This window comes from Eptesicus fuscus, chromosome 16 (assembly GCF_027574615.1).
Source record: "Eptesicus fuscus isolate TK198812 chromosome 16, DD_ASM_mEF_20220401, whole genome shotgun sequence".
NCBI lineage: Eukaryota > Metazoa > Chordata > Mammalia > Chiroptera > Vespertilionidae > Eptesicus > Eptesicus fuscus.
Window position 1 is genome coordinate 64,374,571 of NC_072488.1, and position 20,980 is coordinate 64,395,550.

The 20,980-nt window shown below is 47.2% G+C and overlaps 1 protein-coding gene across 1 annotated transcript; it reads right to left on the reverse strand.

Moving 5' to 3' along the window:
• Positions 1-11,960: 11,960 nt before the first annotated feature.
• LOC129151819 (S-antigen protein-like) lies at positions 11,961-19,604 on the reverse strand. The gene is made up of 3 exons (XM_054727949.1): positions 19,565-19,604; positions 18,542-19,215; positions 11,961-12,002 (listed from the first exon to the last, which is right to left on the reverse strand). Exons 1-3 carry the CDS (start codon positions 19,602-19,604, stop codon positions 11,961-11,963), a joined length of 756 nt encoding a protein of 251 aa, XP_054583924.1.
• Between the last annotated feature and the right edge of the window lie 1,376 nt (positions 19,605-20,980).

Genomic DNA, 20,980 nt, shown 5'->3' on the forward strand with positions numbered 1-20,980 from the left:
GCAATAAAGACTAAATGCTTTCAGACTCCCATGATCCTTTGTAGTCATCATCTGAAAGCACTGCCTTCGTGAGCTAAACCTGTAAAGTTTTCTTTGGAGCGGCTGTGCGTTGATTAGATCTATTTCAGCCTCGTCGTGGTAATAGGCTCCTCTCTGCGAGGCTGCTTACCCTCTGCTCCCCTGGCAGCTGGAGAGGCTGGAATTAATCAGGTCTGCTGGGGACTTCCTCGCGGCTCCGCAGGCCAGCGATATGGAATCATTTACCACAGAATCTGACTGTCAACTCTTTGTCATTTGGGCTTTTGATTATGCTTTCTTTCTTTCTCTCGTTTTCTTTCTTTTTTTCCCCCTTTAGAAAAAAAAAAAAAAAAAAAGGAAATGCATGACAGATTACCCTAATGCAGAATTTTCTAGTGACTTTTCCAGGTACCCCTTATCACCTTTGATCTGTCCGTTAAAAAGGCATGTGTGTGCTAAGATAGTGTTGGCCTGCTATTAAAATGAACTTTCTCCCCTATTAAGATATATATCCACCTAATGAAAGACGGTCATTGCTACATGGTCTTTTGATCTGAAGCAAGACACTTTAGAGAACTCGTCTTTGAAGAACCCACTGCTCGGAGTGGCAGCACCGCACGCAAGGCCTGGCCAGGGTGCCCGGTACAGCTCTGTCTGTCTCAGCATGCGCACACTCCCCCTTACCCAGAGCGTATTAGCATTCATGGCCAAGCACCCACCGAAATGACAAAGAAACAGACTCACGTCCACATAAAAGTCTGAGTCTAATTTCAGTATTTGATTTTCTCAGATGCAAATATCTTGATAATTGAGTTGCCTGATTTTATGCTTAAAATTAAAAAAAAAAAATCCCATAATGTCATAACAAAAATAAACCACCCAAATCAAAGTACAATTTTACATTAAGAATTTTTTCTTGGGGCAACTTTTCCTTCAATTTAGCAACCAAGAATATTTTGTCTTATTTCAGCATTATAATTGTTTGACATGGTTCTCCTTCTGAAGAAAACACATACCCAACAGACAGGGGAAAGGCATTTCAATATCTTCTCTAGGGTATAACCATGATAATTATATGTAAATGCTAGGACTTAATGTTTCTAAAATTGTGATACAAAATATTCTAGAATAAATGTAATCCCCTAAAAGTATTTTTACAACCAATATTTTCTTTCACGGAATTGGTATGAAGGCTGTAATGAGTCAAACAGAGAAATACTGTATATTGTAAATGCCAAGATGTAATGCATACATTGGTATCACATAGCCCCTACCAATGCAAGTGTTACTGAAACAGACAACAGACCGAATTGTTTACCTTATGACTTGAATGCCCTGCTTTCTGTACGGGCTTTTCCGAGCTCTGCAACGAGTCTGAACTAAGAAATTGTGAGTTATGCTGGGCTTGCGGGCCTATGTGGAACGTGGCCTTCTCATTTGTTCTTCTGACACTGTTTATGTCTGGTTGAGCCACAAACAGACATAAATAGAGCAGAGATTTGAGGGCTCCCTTTCGGTGAGTGTTTGGTGGTGGGAGTGTGAGAAGAGGGGAGGAGGCACTAGAATAAACTGTGCGAAGGGCACATGACTGATTTAAATTGCACTGGCCTTTGGGCTTATGTATTTTTAAGAACTGCATTATTTTTAAAAAGGGGGCTCAGGCCTTACTTAAGGCCATTCAGGCCCACATGGCTTGGCAGAGCCTTTTCTTTTGTGGCCTGCATGCCCCCTGGTCTCTGGTCCCCACCTCTCTCTGCTCGTGGGTGCCAGCTCCGGCCCCGGCTGCCACCTCAGTGCTTTCTTCTGTTTGGGCGGGCAGCATGCCCAGGTGCGTCCCGAGGGTCCTCACCTCCACTGCTCCTTAGCCACCCTGCAGAAGGGCGAACAGCCTGCAGCGGCGCTCTGTGCTGCCCCTGGTTCCCACAGGGCCCGGGGCAGGGGTTTCTCTGCTGCTCTGAGGTGTCCTGGACATCCGGGCTAGAAAGGGAGGTTGCTAGGCTGATTTGGCATTGCCCTTCCAGCAGTGCAGCATGCACTTGGCAAAATTCAATGAGGGAGAGAGAGGGCAGGAGAGGGAGTGAGGGAAGGAGGGAGAGAGAGAGACAGAGTGAGAGGGAGAGGGAGGGAGGAGAGCTGCTCGCTAATTGAGCTATTTACCAGACTGCAGAGGCACCTGGACAGCAGCCAGCCATTACTCAGTGTCTTAATAGCATAGAGACTCTGGAGCCCTTACAAGCAAGAAGTTTCACATGTTTGCTTGTTTCATTCTGCTTGTCTTTGGGGCGACGTGGGAAGGGGAATGGGTGGGAATAAGCATAGAAAAGGGGAGGGTAAAAGGCAAACAACAGTGGAGCATATATAAATCCAGACATGGAAGCAGGAGCAACCAGTCCGTGTCCTCAGACTGGCGAGGAAATAGTTCACAAGGGACAAACCAGCAGTCACACCAAAAACGGGCTGGGACTTTAGGAGGCTAATGGTCTTTGTAAAGTTTCCTTTTTTCTTCCCTTTGAGTAGGTGACCTTTTACCTACTAGGGCACGTTCTGGCCATTTGTCAGTGGCCACGCTGACCTGTGGCGCCGGGACCTGCCTGGGCCGCGGCTGGAGCGTGGGCACCGGCCATCACGGTTTGCTTGGGAAACCGCCCTGGGGAGAGAGGATTGCTGATTGGCAAGCCCTGGAGGGGGGAGGCTCTGCCAGCCATACCCCCCTTTTCTTTCTAAACTTGGCTGGAAAGCTCCCTCTTCCTGGAAGCTTCTGGGACTGTTCCCTCTGTGTTCTCCTTCCAGGCCTTTGTGTGCACATCTCCCACCAGCGTGTCCTCAGGGCTTAGGTTTCCATTCATTCATTTCTCTTTGCGTCAGCGGTGTCTCCGCCTTGGTCAGAATGTAAGCCCTCAGTGTGCGGACCGCCGGCCAATTCTCTCACTGTTTTCCTACCCGCTTTCTCCGGTGCTCTGCGTCAGAGCCTTCAGCGGCTTCCTCACCTCACCGAACTGCTGTGGAGCATCCTAGCTGGCAGCTAAGGCTTCCATTTGGATAAAACCTTGGCCAACCCATCCAAACGCTCCGTGCCTCCTTCTATCATCACGAGCAGCAGCCACAGTGGTGCATTCTCGGTGTTCTCTGAGGATTAATGGGCAATGAATGGCGACAGTGCAAGATGGTGATTAAGAGGCCGGCTCTGCAGCCAGGCCGCCTGCCGGCCCGGTCTGTCCTGGATCTGCTCCATAACGGCGATCTCAACCTCCCATCTTCGCTGGACAGGGACTGCGTGTTTGCTCCGGGCCAGCCACCAGGCCAGCACCTCATAAGCCTTCTCCCCGCGTCACCAGGCGCCTCTGAAACACGCACCTGGCATTCCATTCTGCACACGAGGGAGGCCGATTGCCCAGCACAGTGCTTGCTATATGGTAGGGCCGCAATAATGGGAACGCTAAAGCCCGGTGATGGAGTCCATGTTTTCTGAAAGCTGACAGGAAAGGAAGGGCGGGCTCGCGGCTCCTTTCTGCAGCTGCCTCCGCGCTCAGGCTGGCGCTGTGGGCAGCGGTGGGAGGCTGGGACCCATTCGCCGCAGCGCTGTCCAGGCCGCAGGGCGAACGGAGCGAGCTGCCCACCCGCTTCCCCACGCGCGGCGTTCCCGCTGGGCGTCCCCGCCAAGGGCCGCCACAGGACTTCACCACCGGCCGGCTTCTCCTAAAACTGTCAGAACGATTGCCAAGTGTTGCTCAACTACAGGCCCATCTTTCCCCTTCCAGAATGCTGGGATTCTCTGTGGTTTTAAAAACGTGCATTTCTATGTGTGCGTGTTATTTGTGTTTCTGTGTGTGTGTCCTTAGGCACTAGGGTGACATGTTAGGGTCTAATTTATGAATGATTACATCAGTAATTGAACTTGTCGGGACACTGAACACATACTATAGATGTGTCCAGAGTTTAGTCAGCAGTTGCTGACGTTTATAAATGCTTAGAGAGTATTTTCCCTAGCTTAGTATTTTCATTACATGAGCCTCTTGTAAATATTACAATTTTTGTCTTGTTAAAATCTTGGCTAACCCGTTCAAATTCTCTGTGTCTCATTTTATCAATACGAAGAACAATCATAGTGATGCATTTTCAAATGTTCTATGAAAAGTAATGGATAATTAATGGCAACAAAAAAAGTAATACATTTTACTAGAGGCCCGGTGCACGAAATTCATGCACGGGGGTCCCTCAGCACAACCTGCACCCTCTACAATCCAGGAGCTCTCAGAGGATATCCTACTGATGGCTTAGGCCCACTCCCATGGTTCTCTGTTCTCTGGGGGGCCTGGAGGTTTCCCTGCAGCCATGGAGATAAAGCCCCCATGCCCTGCTGTAGCTCTCTGCCTGCTGCCGCCATGTGCCATGTGAAGGAAGCCCCAATGCCCTGCAGTGTGCTCTGTCTGCCGGGCCTGGGGGCTTCCCAGACACAGACACACTAAGGAAGCCCCCATGCCCTGTTGTCTGGGCTCTGTCTGCGGGGTCTGGGGGTGTTCCCACTGCCACTGCCCACTAAGGAAGCCCCCAAGCCCTGCTGTCTGGGCTGTGTCTGCCATGTCTGGGGACTTCCCTGCCACTGCCCCACTGAGGAAGCCGCCATGCCTGGCTTTGCAGGGCCTGGCGGCTTCCCGGCTGCCGAGATCAGGAAGCCACCATGCCCTACGCTGCTGGCACTGGAGTCTTCCCGATCGCCTCGGCGACCATCGGGAAGACTCCATGCCCTGCTCCTCCACTGGCTCCGTGGGTGCAGGGCCTGGCGTCTTCCCGATCGCCACGGCAACAGGCCCTGCTTCTCCGCTGGCTCCTGGCGGCTTCCTGATCGCCGAGGCAACAGGCTCTGCTCCTCCATCGGCTCCATGTGTGCACGGCCTGGTGGCTTCCCGCTGACGCAGCACTAAGGAAGCAACCATGCCCTGCTCTCAGTGCTCTGTTTGCTAGTGGGACAGGACAGACACTCCAGCAGCGGGGCTGAGGGGACTGGGCGCCGCCATCTTGTGGGTATGGGGGCCGCCATTTTGTCGTGGAGTGATGCCTAATTTGCATATTACTCTATTATTAGATAGGATTATTAAAAGTAAACAATACCATCTTTATTCCTAGAGCAGTTAATTCAGTTTTCTAAAAAAAAAAAAAAAAAAACATTAGGTATTCAACATAAGACTTTTTAATGTATAAACTCACTTGGAAATATTCTCACTTTTATTAATTAAAACATTACCACCCTCGTCAGTTTGGCTCATTGGTATAGAGTGCCAGCCCGAGGACTGAAGGTCCCGGGTTCCATTCTCTTCAAAGGCATGTACCTTGACTGCAGGCTGGATCCCAGCCCTGGTCAGGTGCATGCGGGAGGCAACTGATCGATGTGTCTCTCTCACATTGATGTTTCTCTCTCTGTCTCCCCCCCCCCCCTTCCACTCTCTCTAAAAATCAATGAAAAAATATCCTCAATTGAGGATTAATAACAACAAAAAGTTACCAAGATTCAAAGGCATTTAGGATCCTCCCATAGCAATTAAATGGGACATGGATTATTTTTTATATTTTTTAACAAGAGCATTTTCTGAAATAATTATATCTTCCACTTTCTGAGCACTAATTACTTTATTAGATCCTAATTTAAAGCCAGAGGAAGAGATATGACCCCCATTGTACAGATAAGGACACTGAGGCTGAGAAACAATTCTGTTTATGAGGGCCACATACGGGTATCAGAGCTTATCCCATACAGGTCTCCCTGACTGCAGCTTCACCCTCTAATGGCCATGCTATCTGGCACCCGAGTTTTACCATAAACACATCAGAAACTCATATTTTGTGTACAGACCAGCATGAGGGTCAGATTCCAAATTCCAGATAAAATGCAGGACATTGGTTAAATTTGAATTTCAGATAAACAAGTAGTTTTATAGTAGTATGTTCTGTAGTATGTTGCATGGGACATACTTATACTAAAATGTATACATTGTTTATTTGAAATTTAAAACTAACTGGGTGCCTGTATTTTTATTTGCTAAACCTGGCAACTCTGGTCTGAATGTTCTCAGAAAACAAGTGGCCATGCAGATTACCTCTGTCTCCGCCTCCCTGGAATTAATTCTCTGTTGTCATGAGGGTCCTGAGAGATTGTAGCTTTCTTCCCTTTCCTTTTCTTCTTTCTGTTACCCGCGGGTCCCTCTGTCGCTCTCCTGCTCTTCCTTGATGTGACAAAGCCCCTGGAAGCTCCCGCTGTCAGATGCAGCATGTCCACAGCGGGAGCCACGTGGGCCTGGCTACTGATGACCTGCCTTGGGCTATGCCTACTGTGCTGGGCGCAGTACCTGCACTGGGCGTGCCGTGATTCTCTGTGTCCATGAGTTTCAGTTTCATGTCCCACATAGGAGTGAACTCATATGGCTCTTAGCTTTCTGTCTGACTTATTTCGCTTAGCCTGATATGCTCAAGGTCCTTCCATGTTGTTGCAAATAGCAGTATTTCATCCTTTCTTATGGCTGAGTAGTATTCCATTGTGTATATGGACCACGTCTTCTTTTTCCAGTCCTCAATGGAAGAGCACTTTGGTTGTCTCCATGTCTTGGCCACCCTGAATAATGCTGCAGTGAACATAGGGTGCATATGTCCTTGGGAATACACAGACAACAGTCTGGTGGTTACCAGAGGGAAGGGGTGGGTGAGAGTAAAGGTAAAGGGGGCCAATGCTAGTATATGGTGACCAAAGATGATTTGACTTTGGGTGGTGGCACACAGTGCAATATGCAGATCATGTATCATAGAAATCTACACTTGAAACCTATGTGATCCTACTGACCAATGCCACCCAATACATTTAAAAAGTAGGAACAATTACATGAATGACACTGACAATTACATGTCAGTGCCCAAGGAAGGTAGGTGAAGCTGCTCTTTTAGGCTCACACTTTGCAGCCCTGCACCCTAGGTTTTGATCAGAAGTCAATGAGGATTGAGCGGGAAGAACATTTGAGTATTAACCACCATAGTCTGCTCAGATGTCCTATCATTCCTACCACATCTCAGAGGACACCTTTCCTATAGGCCTCTCCAGCCCTTGTGTCAATAAATCCCATCTGCTATCCTCCCCGCCGACCCCACCCCCACCCCCTGGAGATGCTGGGACATGCCTGCATCCAATGGGCCATTGTTTATGCTCAGTCTGATATCACCTACTAGACTGCTCTCTATTCATTTTGGGGTGCTTTTTCTGTTGTCACTTGAGTGAAAATGCTACATGAATGAGGGGACCTTTTATAGTGCATTGGATGTTTTGAGGTGAAAATCAACAAGCATAAGATAGGATTCTCTGAGGTGCAGATCATATTGGATATATAAAGAAAGCTGCCTAATAGACTGAGAAAGCAGGTAGGTCTGGGTGATATCCAGCTCTTGCATTTATCATCTGTGTGACACCACACTAGTTAAACTACTGAGTGCTCTAAGTGGACCCCAAGGGGTCAAGATGCCTAGCACTTTTCCGAGAGTTTGGAAAAAAGGACATTCTTCCAAACTTTCAGCAGTTCCATCAGAGATGATTACATTCCTGAGAGAAGCCATAATATCACTTCTCCTGTGATTGTGATGAAAAGTCCTTGGGTACCTGCTGCACAAAGCCAAGACCTCACAGTGTACCTGCCACCTCCTGCCACGCGTTCGGGACCGCATCCGTGGGTGTAGTGTGCTGGAAAGAACACAGGGCTAACGCTAGATCTAGAGTCCATTCAAACTGCAGAGCTTTGCCAGCTCAGCACCCTAGGGCAATTCCTGAACCTCAGTTTCCTCATCTGTAAACTTAGATAATGGTTACTTATAAACACCGTTTGACATGTCATAGAGCTACAATCAGAGCAGGGATTAGTACAGGCATCCTGGTACTATCTTTAGGATAGTCAGCATTATTAGCATTAATGTTGTGTCAACACAGGTAGACAGGCTGCTGTTGTACAGATCAGCAGATTGTTTATACAGTGTCTTATATTCTTTGAAGTTGTGCTGGCCTTAGGTTGTCAGTAGTGCTTAATGTGACTATTAAGCACTTTAAAAGTTGTGAACTGTATATGTAAACTACACACTAGAGTTTAAAGAAATAGTATGAAAATGAGAATGTAAAATATTTTATTAATAACTTTTACATTGTTATATGTTAAAAAAATAATTTGAAAAGTCCACCTGCCTTTTTACTCATACTGAACTAGGGGCCCAGTGCATGAATTCATGCACCTTGAAAGGAACTACGGGCTGCGAGGCTGCTGTGGGCACAGGGGTGGGTCTCGACCCATCCTCTGCACCCCCATCTGGCCCCTCCCACCATGGCCCCTCCCGCCCCCGGTCCCCTGTCTGCCGGCAGCCCTGCTCCTGCCACCGCCACTCCCAGGTGTTGAGGGCACCGGCCCCGCCCGCACCTGCCGACAGTGTGGAGTGATTGGGGCCAGCACCAGCAGCGGGTGTGAGCAGTGACTGCTGCCCCAATCACCCCTCAGGAGCAGGGGGATGTGGAAAAGCCCTGAGGGAGTATTGAGGCAGGTGCCAGGTGCCGGCGGCAGGCGTTGGCTCCAGCACTGGCAGTGGGTGCGAGCGGGGCTGGTGCCAGCAGCAGGTGTGAGTGCTGGGTGGCACCGCAGCACGTGGGATCAAAGAATTGTCAGTAACCACCAGAGGCTCGCCCTGATGACAGTGACCGGTGCTCCGCCTTGGTCTGGTGCCCCCACTCACCTGCTCTACCATCCCACCACAGCCAATGCCCACCATGTTCTGTGCTCTGCCATCTGCTGCCGACACCAGTCATGTTCCGCGCGTGCCCCCTGGTGGCCAGTGCACATCATAGCAACTGGTTGTTCAGTTGTTCCACTGTTCGGTCTATTTGCATATTAGGGTTTTATATATAGAGATGTGGCTATTAGAAAATTGAAATTATAGAGATGGCTCACTACCTGTGCCTACACAGGCATACCTTAGCAATACTGAGGGCTTCGCTCCAGGCCACCACAATAAAGTGAATATCGCAGTAAAGAGAGGCACATGCATTTTTTGGTTTTCCAGTATTTATAAAAGCTGTGCTTATACTATACTGCAGCATGTGATGCTGTTTGATAGCATTTTACTCACTCAGAGTAGAACTTCTTTCCTGATTGGAGTCAGTCCTCCCAAGCCCTGCCGCTGCTTCTCAACTCAGTTTATATGATATTCTAAATCCTTTTTTGTCAATTAACAATCTTCATAGCATCTCCACCAAGAGTAAATTCTATCTCTAAAAAAAAAAAAAACAAAAAACCCAAAACAAAATACTTCCTGTGTTCATCTATAAGAAGAAACTGCTCATCCATGGAAGTCCACCATGCGGCTGCGGTAACTGTCACGTCCTCAGGCTCCCTGCTAACTCTGGTTCCTTTGCTGTTCCCACCACCTGCAGGCACTTTCTCCATTGAAGTCTTGAACCTCCAAGTCATCCACGAGGGTTGGAATCAACATCTTTCAAACTCCTGTTAATCTTGGTATTTTGACCTCTTCTCATGAATCATAATAGTTTCTAATGGCATGTAAAATGGTGAATCCTTTCCAGACGTTTTCAGTTTACTTTGCCCAGATCCATCAGCGGAATCATAGCCTTACGGAATGTTTTTCTTAAATTATAAGACTTGAAAGATAAAATTACTCTTTGATCTATTAGCTGTAGAATGGGTATTGTGTTAGCAGGCATTAAAACAAGATTAATCTCATTGTACATCTTCATCGGAGCTCTTGGGTGACCGGCACACTGTCAATGAGCAGTAATATTTTCAAAGGAATCTTCTGAACAGTAGATCTCAACAGTGAGCTTAACATATCTAGTAAACAATGTTGCACACAGATGTGCTGTCACCCAGGCTTGCTGTTCCATTCATAGAGCACAGACAGAGGAGCTAGCATCATTCTTAAGGTTCCTAGGATTTCCAGAATGGCAGTGAGCACGGCTTCACGTCATCAGCTGCTTTAATTCCTAACAAACAAGAGAACTAGCCTGTGCTTGGAGTTGTGGAGCCGGGCATTGCCTTCTCTTGGATGTGCAAGTCCTCGTAGCCTCTTCTTCCACATCAGGCTGCTTTGTCTACAAATCTGTGGTTTGGTGTGGTCACCTCACTGATGATCGGAGTCAGATCTTCTAGATAACTTGCTGCAGCTTCTGCATCAGCACTTGCTGCTTCACCCACACTTTCATGTTATGGAGATGGCTTCTTCCCTTAACCCTCACGGACCCCCCTCTGCCAGCGTCAGACGTTTCTTCTGCCGTTTCCTCGCTGCTCCCAGCCTCCATAGATCGAAGAGACTCGGGCCTTGCCCTGGCCTGGGCTTCCTGTAAGGGATGCTGTGGCTGGTTTCATCTTCTGCCCAGACCACCAGCTCTTCCTCCAGAGCAGCAAGAAGGCCGCTTTGTTGTCTTGTTATTCATGTGTTCACTGCAGAAACGCTCATCATTTCCTTCAAGACCTTTTCCTTTAGTCACAACTTGGCTGTTCGGTACAAGAGGCCTGGCTTTTGGCCTATTTTAGCTTTTGACCTGCCTTCCACACGAAGCCTAATCATTTCTAGATTTTGATTTAAAGGCAGAGCCATGTGACCCTTCCTTTCACTAGAACACTTAGAGGCCACTGTGGTAATTAACTGGCCTAATCCCAATATTGTATCTCAGGAACCAGGGAGGTGGAGGAGGGGGACACAGCGAAATGGCCGGGTGGTGGAGCAGTTAGAATACCCCCAACATTTGCCCACTACGTTTTTTTGTCTTATATGGGCCCTGTTTGTGACACCCAAAACAATTTGAATAGTAACATTCAAGATCACTGATTACAGACCACCACACCAATATAATAAAGTGGAAAACTTTGAGAAATTGCAAAAATTACCAAGATGTGGCACGGGAACACAAAGTGAGCAAACACTGTTGGAAAATTGGTGCACAGAGCAGGGTTGTCACCAACCTTTCAGTTTGTAAAAGCAGCAACGACACTGCAATGTCCACAAGGCACAGGAAAGTGAAGCAGACTGCATGAGGTCTGCCTGTATCACATTTCTATTGGACGCATTGCTCTAGGGAACTCAGATAACATGACTAAGGGAAAGTGAGATTCAGTTGAGCTCTTTTCTCTTTTATTTGTGTTTTATGGAGACTTTTTTTCTGTACAATAATATTTTGTAAAAGATTTTCCCCTAGTAAACAGAAAAAGGCAGAGCTAGCAAGGGTGAAGAATGTAGAAGGAACCAAAACAAATGATGACAACCGAATTTGTTACATCAAGAGGTGTTCAATGTTACTTTGAAATTAAAAAAAATAATAATAACCAGCTCAGATATTTATATCTGAACTTATTTTCAATTCCACGTAGCAAGAAATCTTCACTGCAGAACTTGAATTGCAAAGTTTACCGAAATGGAAGAATAGCACCTGGATGTTTGCTGAAATATTTGAGGAGTTTATTATTGGCTCAGCTAATGAACTTTTATAGAAAAATAAGCAAATATAGCATATGTGTGATTGTGTGACTCCCAATTAAAATATTCAAGGTCTTCATTTGTGAGCCAACATCTAATAATTTTCCACGTTTTATAAACAGGTAGAAAAATCATGGGTATACCTGGTACACATCAGACAGTGTCCCCAGGTCCTGGAATTTCCCTTTACTCACTATGGATCTGAAACTCTGGGCAAGCCTTTTTTTATATAAATAGAAATACTGCCATTGTTGGTTTTTTTTTTTTTGTTTGTTTGTTTTTGCTTCATGTCTTTGCTCTATGCAATGCTGTTGAACCTGCCCTTTTAAAGATTAATCAAAGTCTGCATTCACAATTGGCTTAAGACTGCCACTATACTTTGGAACTCATGTAATGTGATAGGAATTAACTCAATTAAAACAAAATTAAAACGTATACAGTCGCTAACAGCAGATCACATTTTCAGGCTTCTTGGAGCCATGCTGCTGTTGAAAATTTGAAAGGGGAATAGTTTAGAATTAGAGAGAAAATCTTGACTATTAGTAAATGTCAATGCTAAGAGGCTGTGACTGGATATCTTGCTGCAACATTTAATACTCTCATAATTATCATATTATGTTAAGAAGATGAAAGAAAGGAAAGAGGTAATAAAGAAAGCCTTGCTTTTTCACTCCTCATCAGGCCAGCTTCATGGAGGGAGGCCAGCTCTACCATATCTCTCCCCTCTGTCATTTCCTGGGATAAGCCTAGCCCCTCTGAGTTTGGGACAGAGATATTCTTACGTACTTGGTTGTCTGCTGGTATTGAGGAGGTGGCCTGGGTCTCACTCTCACTTGGTCCTATTAAACCTGATGTTAGTGATTTTTTCTTTCAATGTCCTGGCCTCTGCATAGAAGGTGTGGGGTTTCTCAGAGTGGTGCTGAGCTGAGGACACCTCCAGAGAAAGGCAGCCCCTTGGTCCTTCCAGTGGTCCATGCCCCCAACTCCCTCTCTAGGAAGGGTGTCCCCTCCTTTCATCTCTGTGCTCCTTCCATGGAGTCATGTCCATTGCTAAATTTCACTTTTTCTGCCTCTGGGTGTCCAGGGAATTAGGGAAGGATGTACCTCATGTCTACTATGCTGCCAAAGGCTACTCCTGTAGTCCTTCTACCCTCCTCAGGTATTGCTAGGCCAGTTGTAGGCACCAGTTCTGATATTCTCTGTACTGGTTGGTCACAACCAGAATATACATGTTGAGTTATACCCTGTGTTACTTTCTGTGAGCACTCCTAACTCAACCACTGATTCTCGTGCAGACCCACTAATTTGACTTTGGAGAGGGGAGGAAGAAACCTCTTCATTACAACATTTCATACCTCTGAGGTCACCCACTCCACTGACCAGTACACCCATCTGTACTTTTCAATCTTTTTGTATAGATAGAAAAAAAGGGGATGAAGGAGATTATAGCAGGACCAGTTCTGCTATCTATAATAATAAAAGCATAATATGCTAATTAGACTGATGTCCTTCCGGAGATCTTCTGGATGAAGCCAGGGCTGTGAGGGAAGCCTGGGTCCTCAGTGCCTGCCAGCAGCTGGAGGGAAGCCCGAGTCCGGGTGCCAGAAGGAAGCTGGTGCCGGCAGCCAGGGGAAGGAAGGTCTATTCTTGCATGAATTTTGTGCATTGGGCCTCTAGTTTCTTAATAAACAGAGAATAATGTTTGGCTATATCAGTTGTATTATCTTTTACTTGTCAGTTTTGCATCTTAGAACACATGCCAGCCCAAAGTAAAAAGTGCACTTATCATCTTGCTGATGTATTCTAAAAAATCATTATTATCACTCAGCAAATACTTTTAGTTCCCCTTTGAGGGACATGGTAGAATTGCATTTCCTTACCTCCTTAAGTCAGGTATACAAACATTCCCAAAGAAGCAGAACCAAAAGGATGTGTGTGTGTGTGTGTGTGTGTGTGTGTGTGTGTAGGTATACAACACACACACACACACACACACACACACACACACACACCAAGAGATTTGTTATAAAGAATTAGCTTATTATAAAGATTTATGAAGACTGACAAGTAGCAAGATCTGCAGGATGAGTCAGTAAGTCCTGACCCAGGAGAGCAGATAGTGTAGACCTAATCTTAAAATCAGAAGCCTGGAGACCCAGGAAGAACTGATGTCTCAATTTGAGTCTGAGGCAAAAAAAAAAAAAAAAAAAGCTGATGTCCCAGCTAAAAGGCCATGAGGCAGAGGCATTCTCTCTCACTCAGGCAAGGGTGAGCCTTTGGTTCCATTCAGGCTCTCACCTGATTGGGTGAGGCCCACTCACACTAGGGAGGGCAATCTGCTTTACTCAGTTTCCTGATTTAAACATTAACCTCATCCTAAAACACGCTCACAGACACACCCATGACAATGTTTGATCAAATATCTTGGGCACCCAATGGCCCAGACCGTAAAATTAGCCATCAGAGGCATGGCCATGCTTTAGCCAATAATGACCTCACTTTGGGAAGGAAGTTTTGAGAGCTATTGTACTAGTTACTACATTCACATTTCATGGCAAGGTGATTGTAGATGAATGCACATGCATGGATTTCCATTAGACTGGACCCTCAAGTATCTATAATAAGCAAAGTCACCAGCTGTCTTTTCTCTAGAGAGGAAATGTGTGAATATTATTAAATCACAAAGATTTTGGAGTTTTTTTTGTTACTATAGGAAAATATAGCCTATCCTGATTAATACAATGTTGGATTACACATGTGAAGCCAGTTATAAGTTGAATCAGATCTAGGGGATTCAAATCTTCTCTATGTGAGATGCTAAAGAGGTGCCCAGACTGTACCTAGTATTTTCTAAAATAGCTTGACTATGTGCCAAGAAAAGGCAGCTCTGGGGTCAAAGTCATGCCCAGGGTAAGTTATAGTCTTTGCAAAAAAATCTGTTTAGACTCTGCACATCCTGGCTCACATTTTCTGCCCTTGTTATTTCTACAATAAATATGGAAGTAACTAATATAATTTTTAGGTACTAACCATTGGTAATTTACCTTCCTTCAGTTGATCTGTGTTACTTTTAAATAAAGAGCTATATTTATGATTATAGTTTCTTGACTGAGTTCTGATAGAAAGTAAGGAGCATGTCCAGGTGCCCAAAAAGAGCATGCTGCATTTTGATAGGGTGAACATGCTGTGATCTAATGGTCTACAATGAAGTCAGAAATACATCCTGATGAGCAAGTGGGTGGAAGCAATGACTCCTGCCATAGAATCAGAGCACATGTTCTCTGTACAGTATCAAACTGAAGGCATCTGTATGAAGTAGGTTTTGGCTTGGTTACACATGGGAATGCCCTAAATCATAATCTTTTCTCTTTAAAATGAAGAAAACAATTACATGGATGTGTTTTGAAGGCACACTTGAGAGAAGGAGGTTGGAACCTGTGCTCTACATTCTCAGGTTGGGTGTGAGGGTCTGCTGGGCTCCAGTTCTATTCGTGTCCGTGGTCTGAGATGGTCGCTTCCTTTGCCTGCTAGCTGAGCCAAATGTGCGGCAGGAATCATTCATCCTTTCACTTTGTCAGGTTCCTCAGGGAAATATATAATAAAAAGTTCTAGAATTTTTATAACTCTCTCAATATAAAATCATGGATCACATGCTTGTTAATTATTCTGACTATTGGCCATTTAAGTGGAAGGTTGTTTTGAGGAAAGCCTACCTGCTACAAAATAATGAGTGGTCCAACCACCACTGGCATGCAGAGTTAAATCTGGGAGAATCTCAGGTCCCAAACTGTTACCTAAGCACATACTGTGTAAAAGCAGCAAAGCTGAATGAACAAGGAAGTATGGTCATTAAAAGTTAAGTACATAAATATTGGATAACTGCATGCTGCTTGTTATCCTGAAACACCTTGGATTAAAGGGTACTGTATAGAACCATCTTCTTGGAAAATAAATAGATGAGATGATTCACCAAATGATTGTCTCAAAGTTCTGTCAGGGAGAGAATGCCCACTGCTCATGAAATGCCCAATTCAGGGTCTGGTACACAATAGACACTCAATAAATATACGTTGAGTCTATTTGTGTATGAATGTAAGCAAAAATCTTATATTTCCATTAACATGGAAGTGAGTACAATAGAGAAAATTATTTTAAAATATGTCCCAGAAGCAACACAAATTATCTCCATGTGGCTCTTAATTAGCTTCAAGAGTACATTATTTTTATTAGTTTTCAAAATTTGTTTAATGGTCATGAAATAGTTGGAATATTTGTGCTATCTTCTCCACTGCAATAATGCATTTAGCATCCTTTCTCTGAAGTGCTTGGGGTGTATTTTAGAGATGCTAAGGAAAATGTCTGGGTTATAAAACCCAAATCAAGATTTCCTTTGCAGCTTCAAGCTAAAGACAGCAATTCAACGTTGAGTATATATACAATGAAGTCATGAAGGGCCGAGCATTGGGGATTGTTTATAGAGTGTAGATAGTTTTATGCTCAGTAGAAGCTCTCTTGCCGACAGGTGACTAGTGAAGTGATTCACAATAGTGTAAGTGTTCAATTGTGATTGTCTATGTGATCTGTGGAAGGTGAGAACACATAACCCCCCCATTGCTGATTGGTAAACACTGGGTCATAATAGCTTTAAAAATCCTGAATTTCCAATTTAGAAAAATTCCTCAGAGAGGAAGGAGGACTTGTCAGGAGTTGTTTTACAGAGAATCTCATGTGACCAATGAATTTCAACTAAAAGAAGACCTGGTGGTTGCTTACTGTGGTTCTTGCCCCTTTTGGAGAAAACTTTTCTTTCTTAACCCTCTACAGAGGTCAAAGCTACAGAGGTCAAAGCTACCTTTGGACAGGCTTCAGCTTTGCTTTCATGATGAGGAACCACCAGTCCTCCTTTCCCCTAAAGCACATCTTATTGCCCCTCCAGGATTTTTGCATTGGGGGGTGACCTGACATTTTTGAGAATAAAATTTAGTCCCCAGGAAATCTCACTCTTTCCTCACTCCCCTGTGTGTCCCACCAAGGGGCTTGTCATTCCATAGTCCTAGTTCCAAAGAGAAATGGAGCTAAAGACAAGCTACCTGATATGTTCAAAGTCACAGACACCCCACTGGTGTCAGGATTAAACATTTATTTCAGGCTCCGGATTCACTGTTCAGCTTCTTGCCCACGGTGTCCACACGAGGTGGGAGCTGCCCTCTTCCTCTGCTGGTGGGCGATGCCCTCACGTGACCCAGAGCCCAATGCACAGGCAGTGCCCGCAACACAGGAAGCCCTGCAGCTGACCGGTCCTCCTTACAAAGGCCATCACAGGCTGGAGAGGCGTTTTCTTACTTTCTCCAAGAATTCTAACGCTTCCACACGATGGGCAATGCTGCTATCATTTAGGAAATAGCACTTTTACATATATTGAAGCACTTTATTTCATCACGTACTTCTACTGACACCACTTCACAAGGTAACCTTCCTCCACGCAAATCAGCTTTGAATTCCAGCCGTCACCAAGGTCATTGTTAGGCACCTACAGTGACCTGCACTATCAGACACCTTGACTCAAACTCACGATTTCATGCCCACTGACCACTTACCACTGTCTGGGAGCCCCAAGCCCATCGTCACAGCATGCTTAGGTGCACAGACGCCCCTTGGAAGGCAGGACATGCAGGCTGTCCTGGGGAGGGCCTCAGCACACCACTGCCGAAGCTCGTCGGGGTCCCTTTATGTCATCCTTATCTTCCCAGAATTTGGATTTCGAGTCTAAGATAAAAGCACCTTTTGTTTTGTGTTCCTCAGCAAGAATGACATGAACAGTTTTGAGTGCCATTTTTAGGTTTGGTGATTATTCCTTTGTTTGTACTTATCGGCTCAGCAACATTCTCCCCTTTAGATTCCTTCCCAGGAGGTCTGCCTGCGGCCATGACTGAGTGTCCAGGAGCAGCCAGGGCTACCTTCCCGAGACACTCTGTCCTCCTTCCTGCCTCATATCCGCATGTCCTCCTTCCTGAGAAGTCACCACACCCTAAGACAGAACAGTCCCCGCAGTCCCCGTGCTCAGGGGCCCTTCATTGCTCCTGGAGTGTTGATGAGGGCTCAAGGCTGTACTGGTGCCGTGCTTTGCAAAGTGATGTCCCCACCTGGGAGGTGGGGACTTACTCCCCGCTCCTGGGGCAGTGCTGGGGCGCAGTGCACCGAGGACAGGGGAGCCTGAGCCTGGGTGAGGAGAGGGAGGGGGAGGTGGGGAGAGACAGCTGAGACCTGAAGCACCGGGCGTGAGCAGCTGCCTGAAGTCTGCAGGTGTGAGGAGGGGGTAGTGATGGCTGGAGAAACAAAAGAGAGCAGGAGCGCTGGAGCATGGAGGGAGGGAGGGGGAGGAGGGGAAGCGGGAAGGTCAGCAGGTGTGGGGCTCTGGGCTGCATTCGGAAGGAGTGGGGGCATGGCGGGGCTGTGAGCTGCGGGTAATGTGACTTGTGCTCTGATTAGCATAACTGTTCACTTTGTGAAAGCTGCTCCTGGTGAGAAGGGAAGGAAGGGGAGGGGCCCAGGTAGGGGCTGTGCCGCGGGCCCGCGGGAGAGGAGGTAAGTCATAGCGTCCAAGACCCGCAGGGGAGCTTGGGGACTCCCAGGCCCAGTGCCACCAAGCCTTTCCTTCACGCCGGGCACCGCCATTCTGGATGCACTGCACACATTCCTGTGCTGCTATTGATCATCCCCATTCTACAGACGTGGACACTGAGGCAAAGGTGGCAGGGCCAGTGTGGAAAACGAGGCTGTTCCTTGAGAGCGCTGACCACCTGGGAGGACGGGCCACGGATGGGAGCTCTTGGCAGGGAGCTGGGTTAACACGGGCGAGGCCAGAGCTCCGGGATGAGAAGAAAGGCAGGCGCCCCAGGCTGACTGATGGCATAGAAATGGAACATTCAGAGAAAGAAGTCAGAAGGACTAACTGAGAACAGAGGAACCAGGACAGGCTGAGAGGGAGAGAGCAGAAGAGGTGCGTCCGCCCAGGGGCTAGTACCCGGCTGGGGTCAGCTTTGGGGCCGGTAGAACCCAGGCTGGGGTCAGCTTTGGGGCTGGTGGAGCCCAGGCTGGGGTCAGCTTTGGGGCCGGTGGAGCCCAGGCTGGGGTCAGCTTTGGGGCCGGTGGAACCCAGGCTGGGGTCAGCTTTGGGGCTGGTGGAGCCCAGGCTGGGGTCAGCTTTGGGGCCGGTAGAACCCAGGTTGGGGTCAGCTTTGGGGCGGATGGAGCCCAGGCTGGGGTCAGCTTTGGGGCCGATGGAGCCCAGGCTGGGGTCAGCTTTGGGGCTGGTGGAGCCCAGGCTGGGGTCAGCTTTGGGGCGGATGGAGCCCAGGCTGGGGTCAGCTTTGGGGCTGGTGGAACCCAGGCTGGGGTCAGCTTTGGGGCGGATGGAACCCAGGCTGGGGTCAGCTTTGGGGCTGATGGAGCCCAGGCTGGGGTCAGCTTTGGGGCTGGTGGAGCCCAGGCTGGGGTCAGCTTTGGGGACAGTGGAACTCAGGCTGGGGTCAGCTTTGGGGCGGATGGAGCCCAGGCTGGGGTCAGCTTTGGGGACAGTGGAACTCAGGCTGGGGTCAGCTTTGGGGCCGATGGAGCCCAGGCTGGGGTCAGCTTTGGGGCCGGTAGAGCCCAGGCTGGGGTCAGCTTTGGGGCCGGTAGAACCCAGGCTGGGGTCAGCTTGGGGGTGTGAGAGTCGCAGTGACCTTATGCATCTGCTATTTTAGAAATTCTTCCTGTGGAGAGAGCTGCACACTTTACCCTGAGACTTATTTTTGAGAGTTAGGGTTTCAGGGCATTTCCACTCCCAAACTTCTCCTCACCACCACGCGGTTCCCTTCCGTTACCACATGCTGCGCTGAGCAGCCGGATATACGCATGCCCTTAAATAAGATCTTCCCGACTAAATTGCCAACCTCCTGAGAAAAACCTGATAAACTAAATTTTAATTAATCTCCTTCATGCCCTTCTCATCTTTCCTCCAGTGAATTGACTTTTCCCACAGCAACTCAATACCGAGTTCACTTACCATGAGGTTTTCCTTCAGAGCCCACGCTTGTTTCTTTCATTTTCTCCACATTGATCCTCCCCTCCCCCCCCCCCACACACCCCAAAGCTCACGTTTTTAAACCTCGGTGATTCTTCCCTGTGGTGCAGGTGAGGTTCTGTCTTTACATGTAACAAATTCACCGAGAAAACATTCATTAAGCACCTTCTGTGTGCTAGGTCCTGAGGCACAAAGTGGAACAGAAGGTCATTCTGGCCATTACAACCCATTCCCGAGGGCAGGGGACCCACACAGGAGAGGGCAGTCACCGTGCAGCGCCTCCCACAGGGGCGCTGGGGGCGGGCAGCCTCTGTTCCCACTGCAGACGGGTGCAGAGTGAAGTGACTCTGCATTCCCCAGCTGTCGGACTCGCTTTTGAGGTTCTGTCTGGAGGGCAGTCAGCCCCCCTTCTTGCCCTACGACTTCCCTTGAGGGTTCATCATCCAGGGCCACTAGACACAACCCAAATCTCCTGGGGCCAGGTACCAGACAGCCAGACGGCCTGATGCCCAGGAGCCCAGAAAAGATTCAAGTTAGCCTTTTCTATCTCTTTCCTCCCCCGCTGCCTCCTTCCCTCCCTTCTGTCCTTCCTCCCGCCCCTCCCTTCCTTCCTACATTAATTTATTTTTGTGTGGGAGAGGTTTGAGCATATTTACCAGAAGAAGAGCTGGAGGTTGAGGAAAGGGAATGGCTGGTAACCCAGTGGTGCTAGAAGTGATGAGGGCAAAGGCAGAGGACACGTGTTGGCACCAGAATTGAAGAGACCTCTCTACCTCATGGAAGGGCTGGTGACATATATGTTTCTGTGTGTGTACAGATAAATCTCATTTTATACTCATGAATTTGCCTACTTGCTAAAATTGAATTGTAAACCCCACATCAGTACCCATAGTGCTTTTGCAGCCACCTGAGGACGTGCAGAGTGGGGGAAAGTTGAGTCATCCAACCTGCCTATTTCCAGCCAGGGCGGAGCAAAGCAGCGCTCTGCCCTCTGTCCAGCTCTCCTGCTGGGAACAACTGTCCTTTCACAGTCTTATTTACTAACACTTTTTTTTTTTTTGCATTTCCATGCTCTTTTACTTGTCATTTTGCTGTTTAATATGACCCTCAAGCATGGTGCTGAAGTGCTGGTTAGAGTTTCTCCGAGTAAGGAAGGTGTCTTTAAACAGAAACATACATAAAAAGGTTATGTCTTGACCAGTGGATGAAAATGTGACCAGAGGCTCACAGGAACCTAACCATGTATTTCCCCAAGAGTAGTGGTTCAGTGTTTGCAGCAACTTTGTAAGACGTAACTATGGTAAGTGATGAAAATTGACTGCATATATACATATGCACACACATCAATAAGCATGTATGAGCTAATTTATAAATCATTTAGTGACTTACTTAACAGTT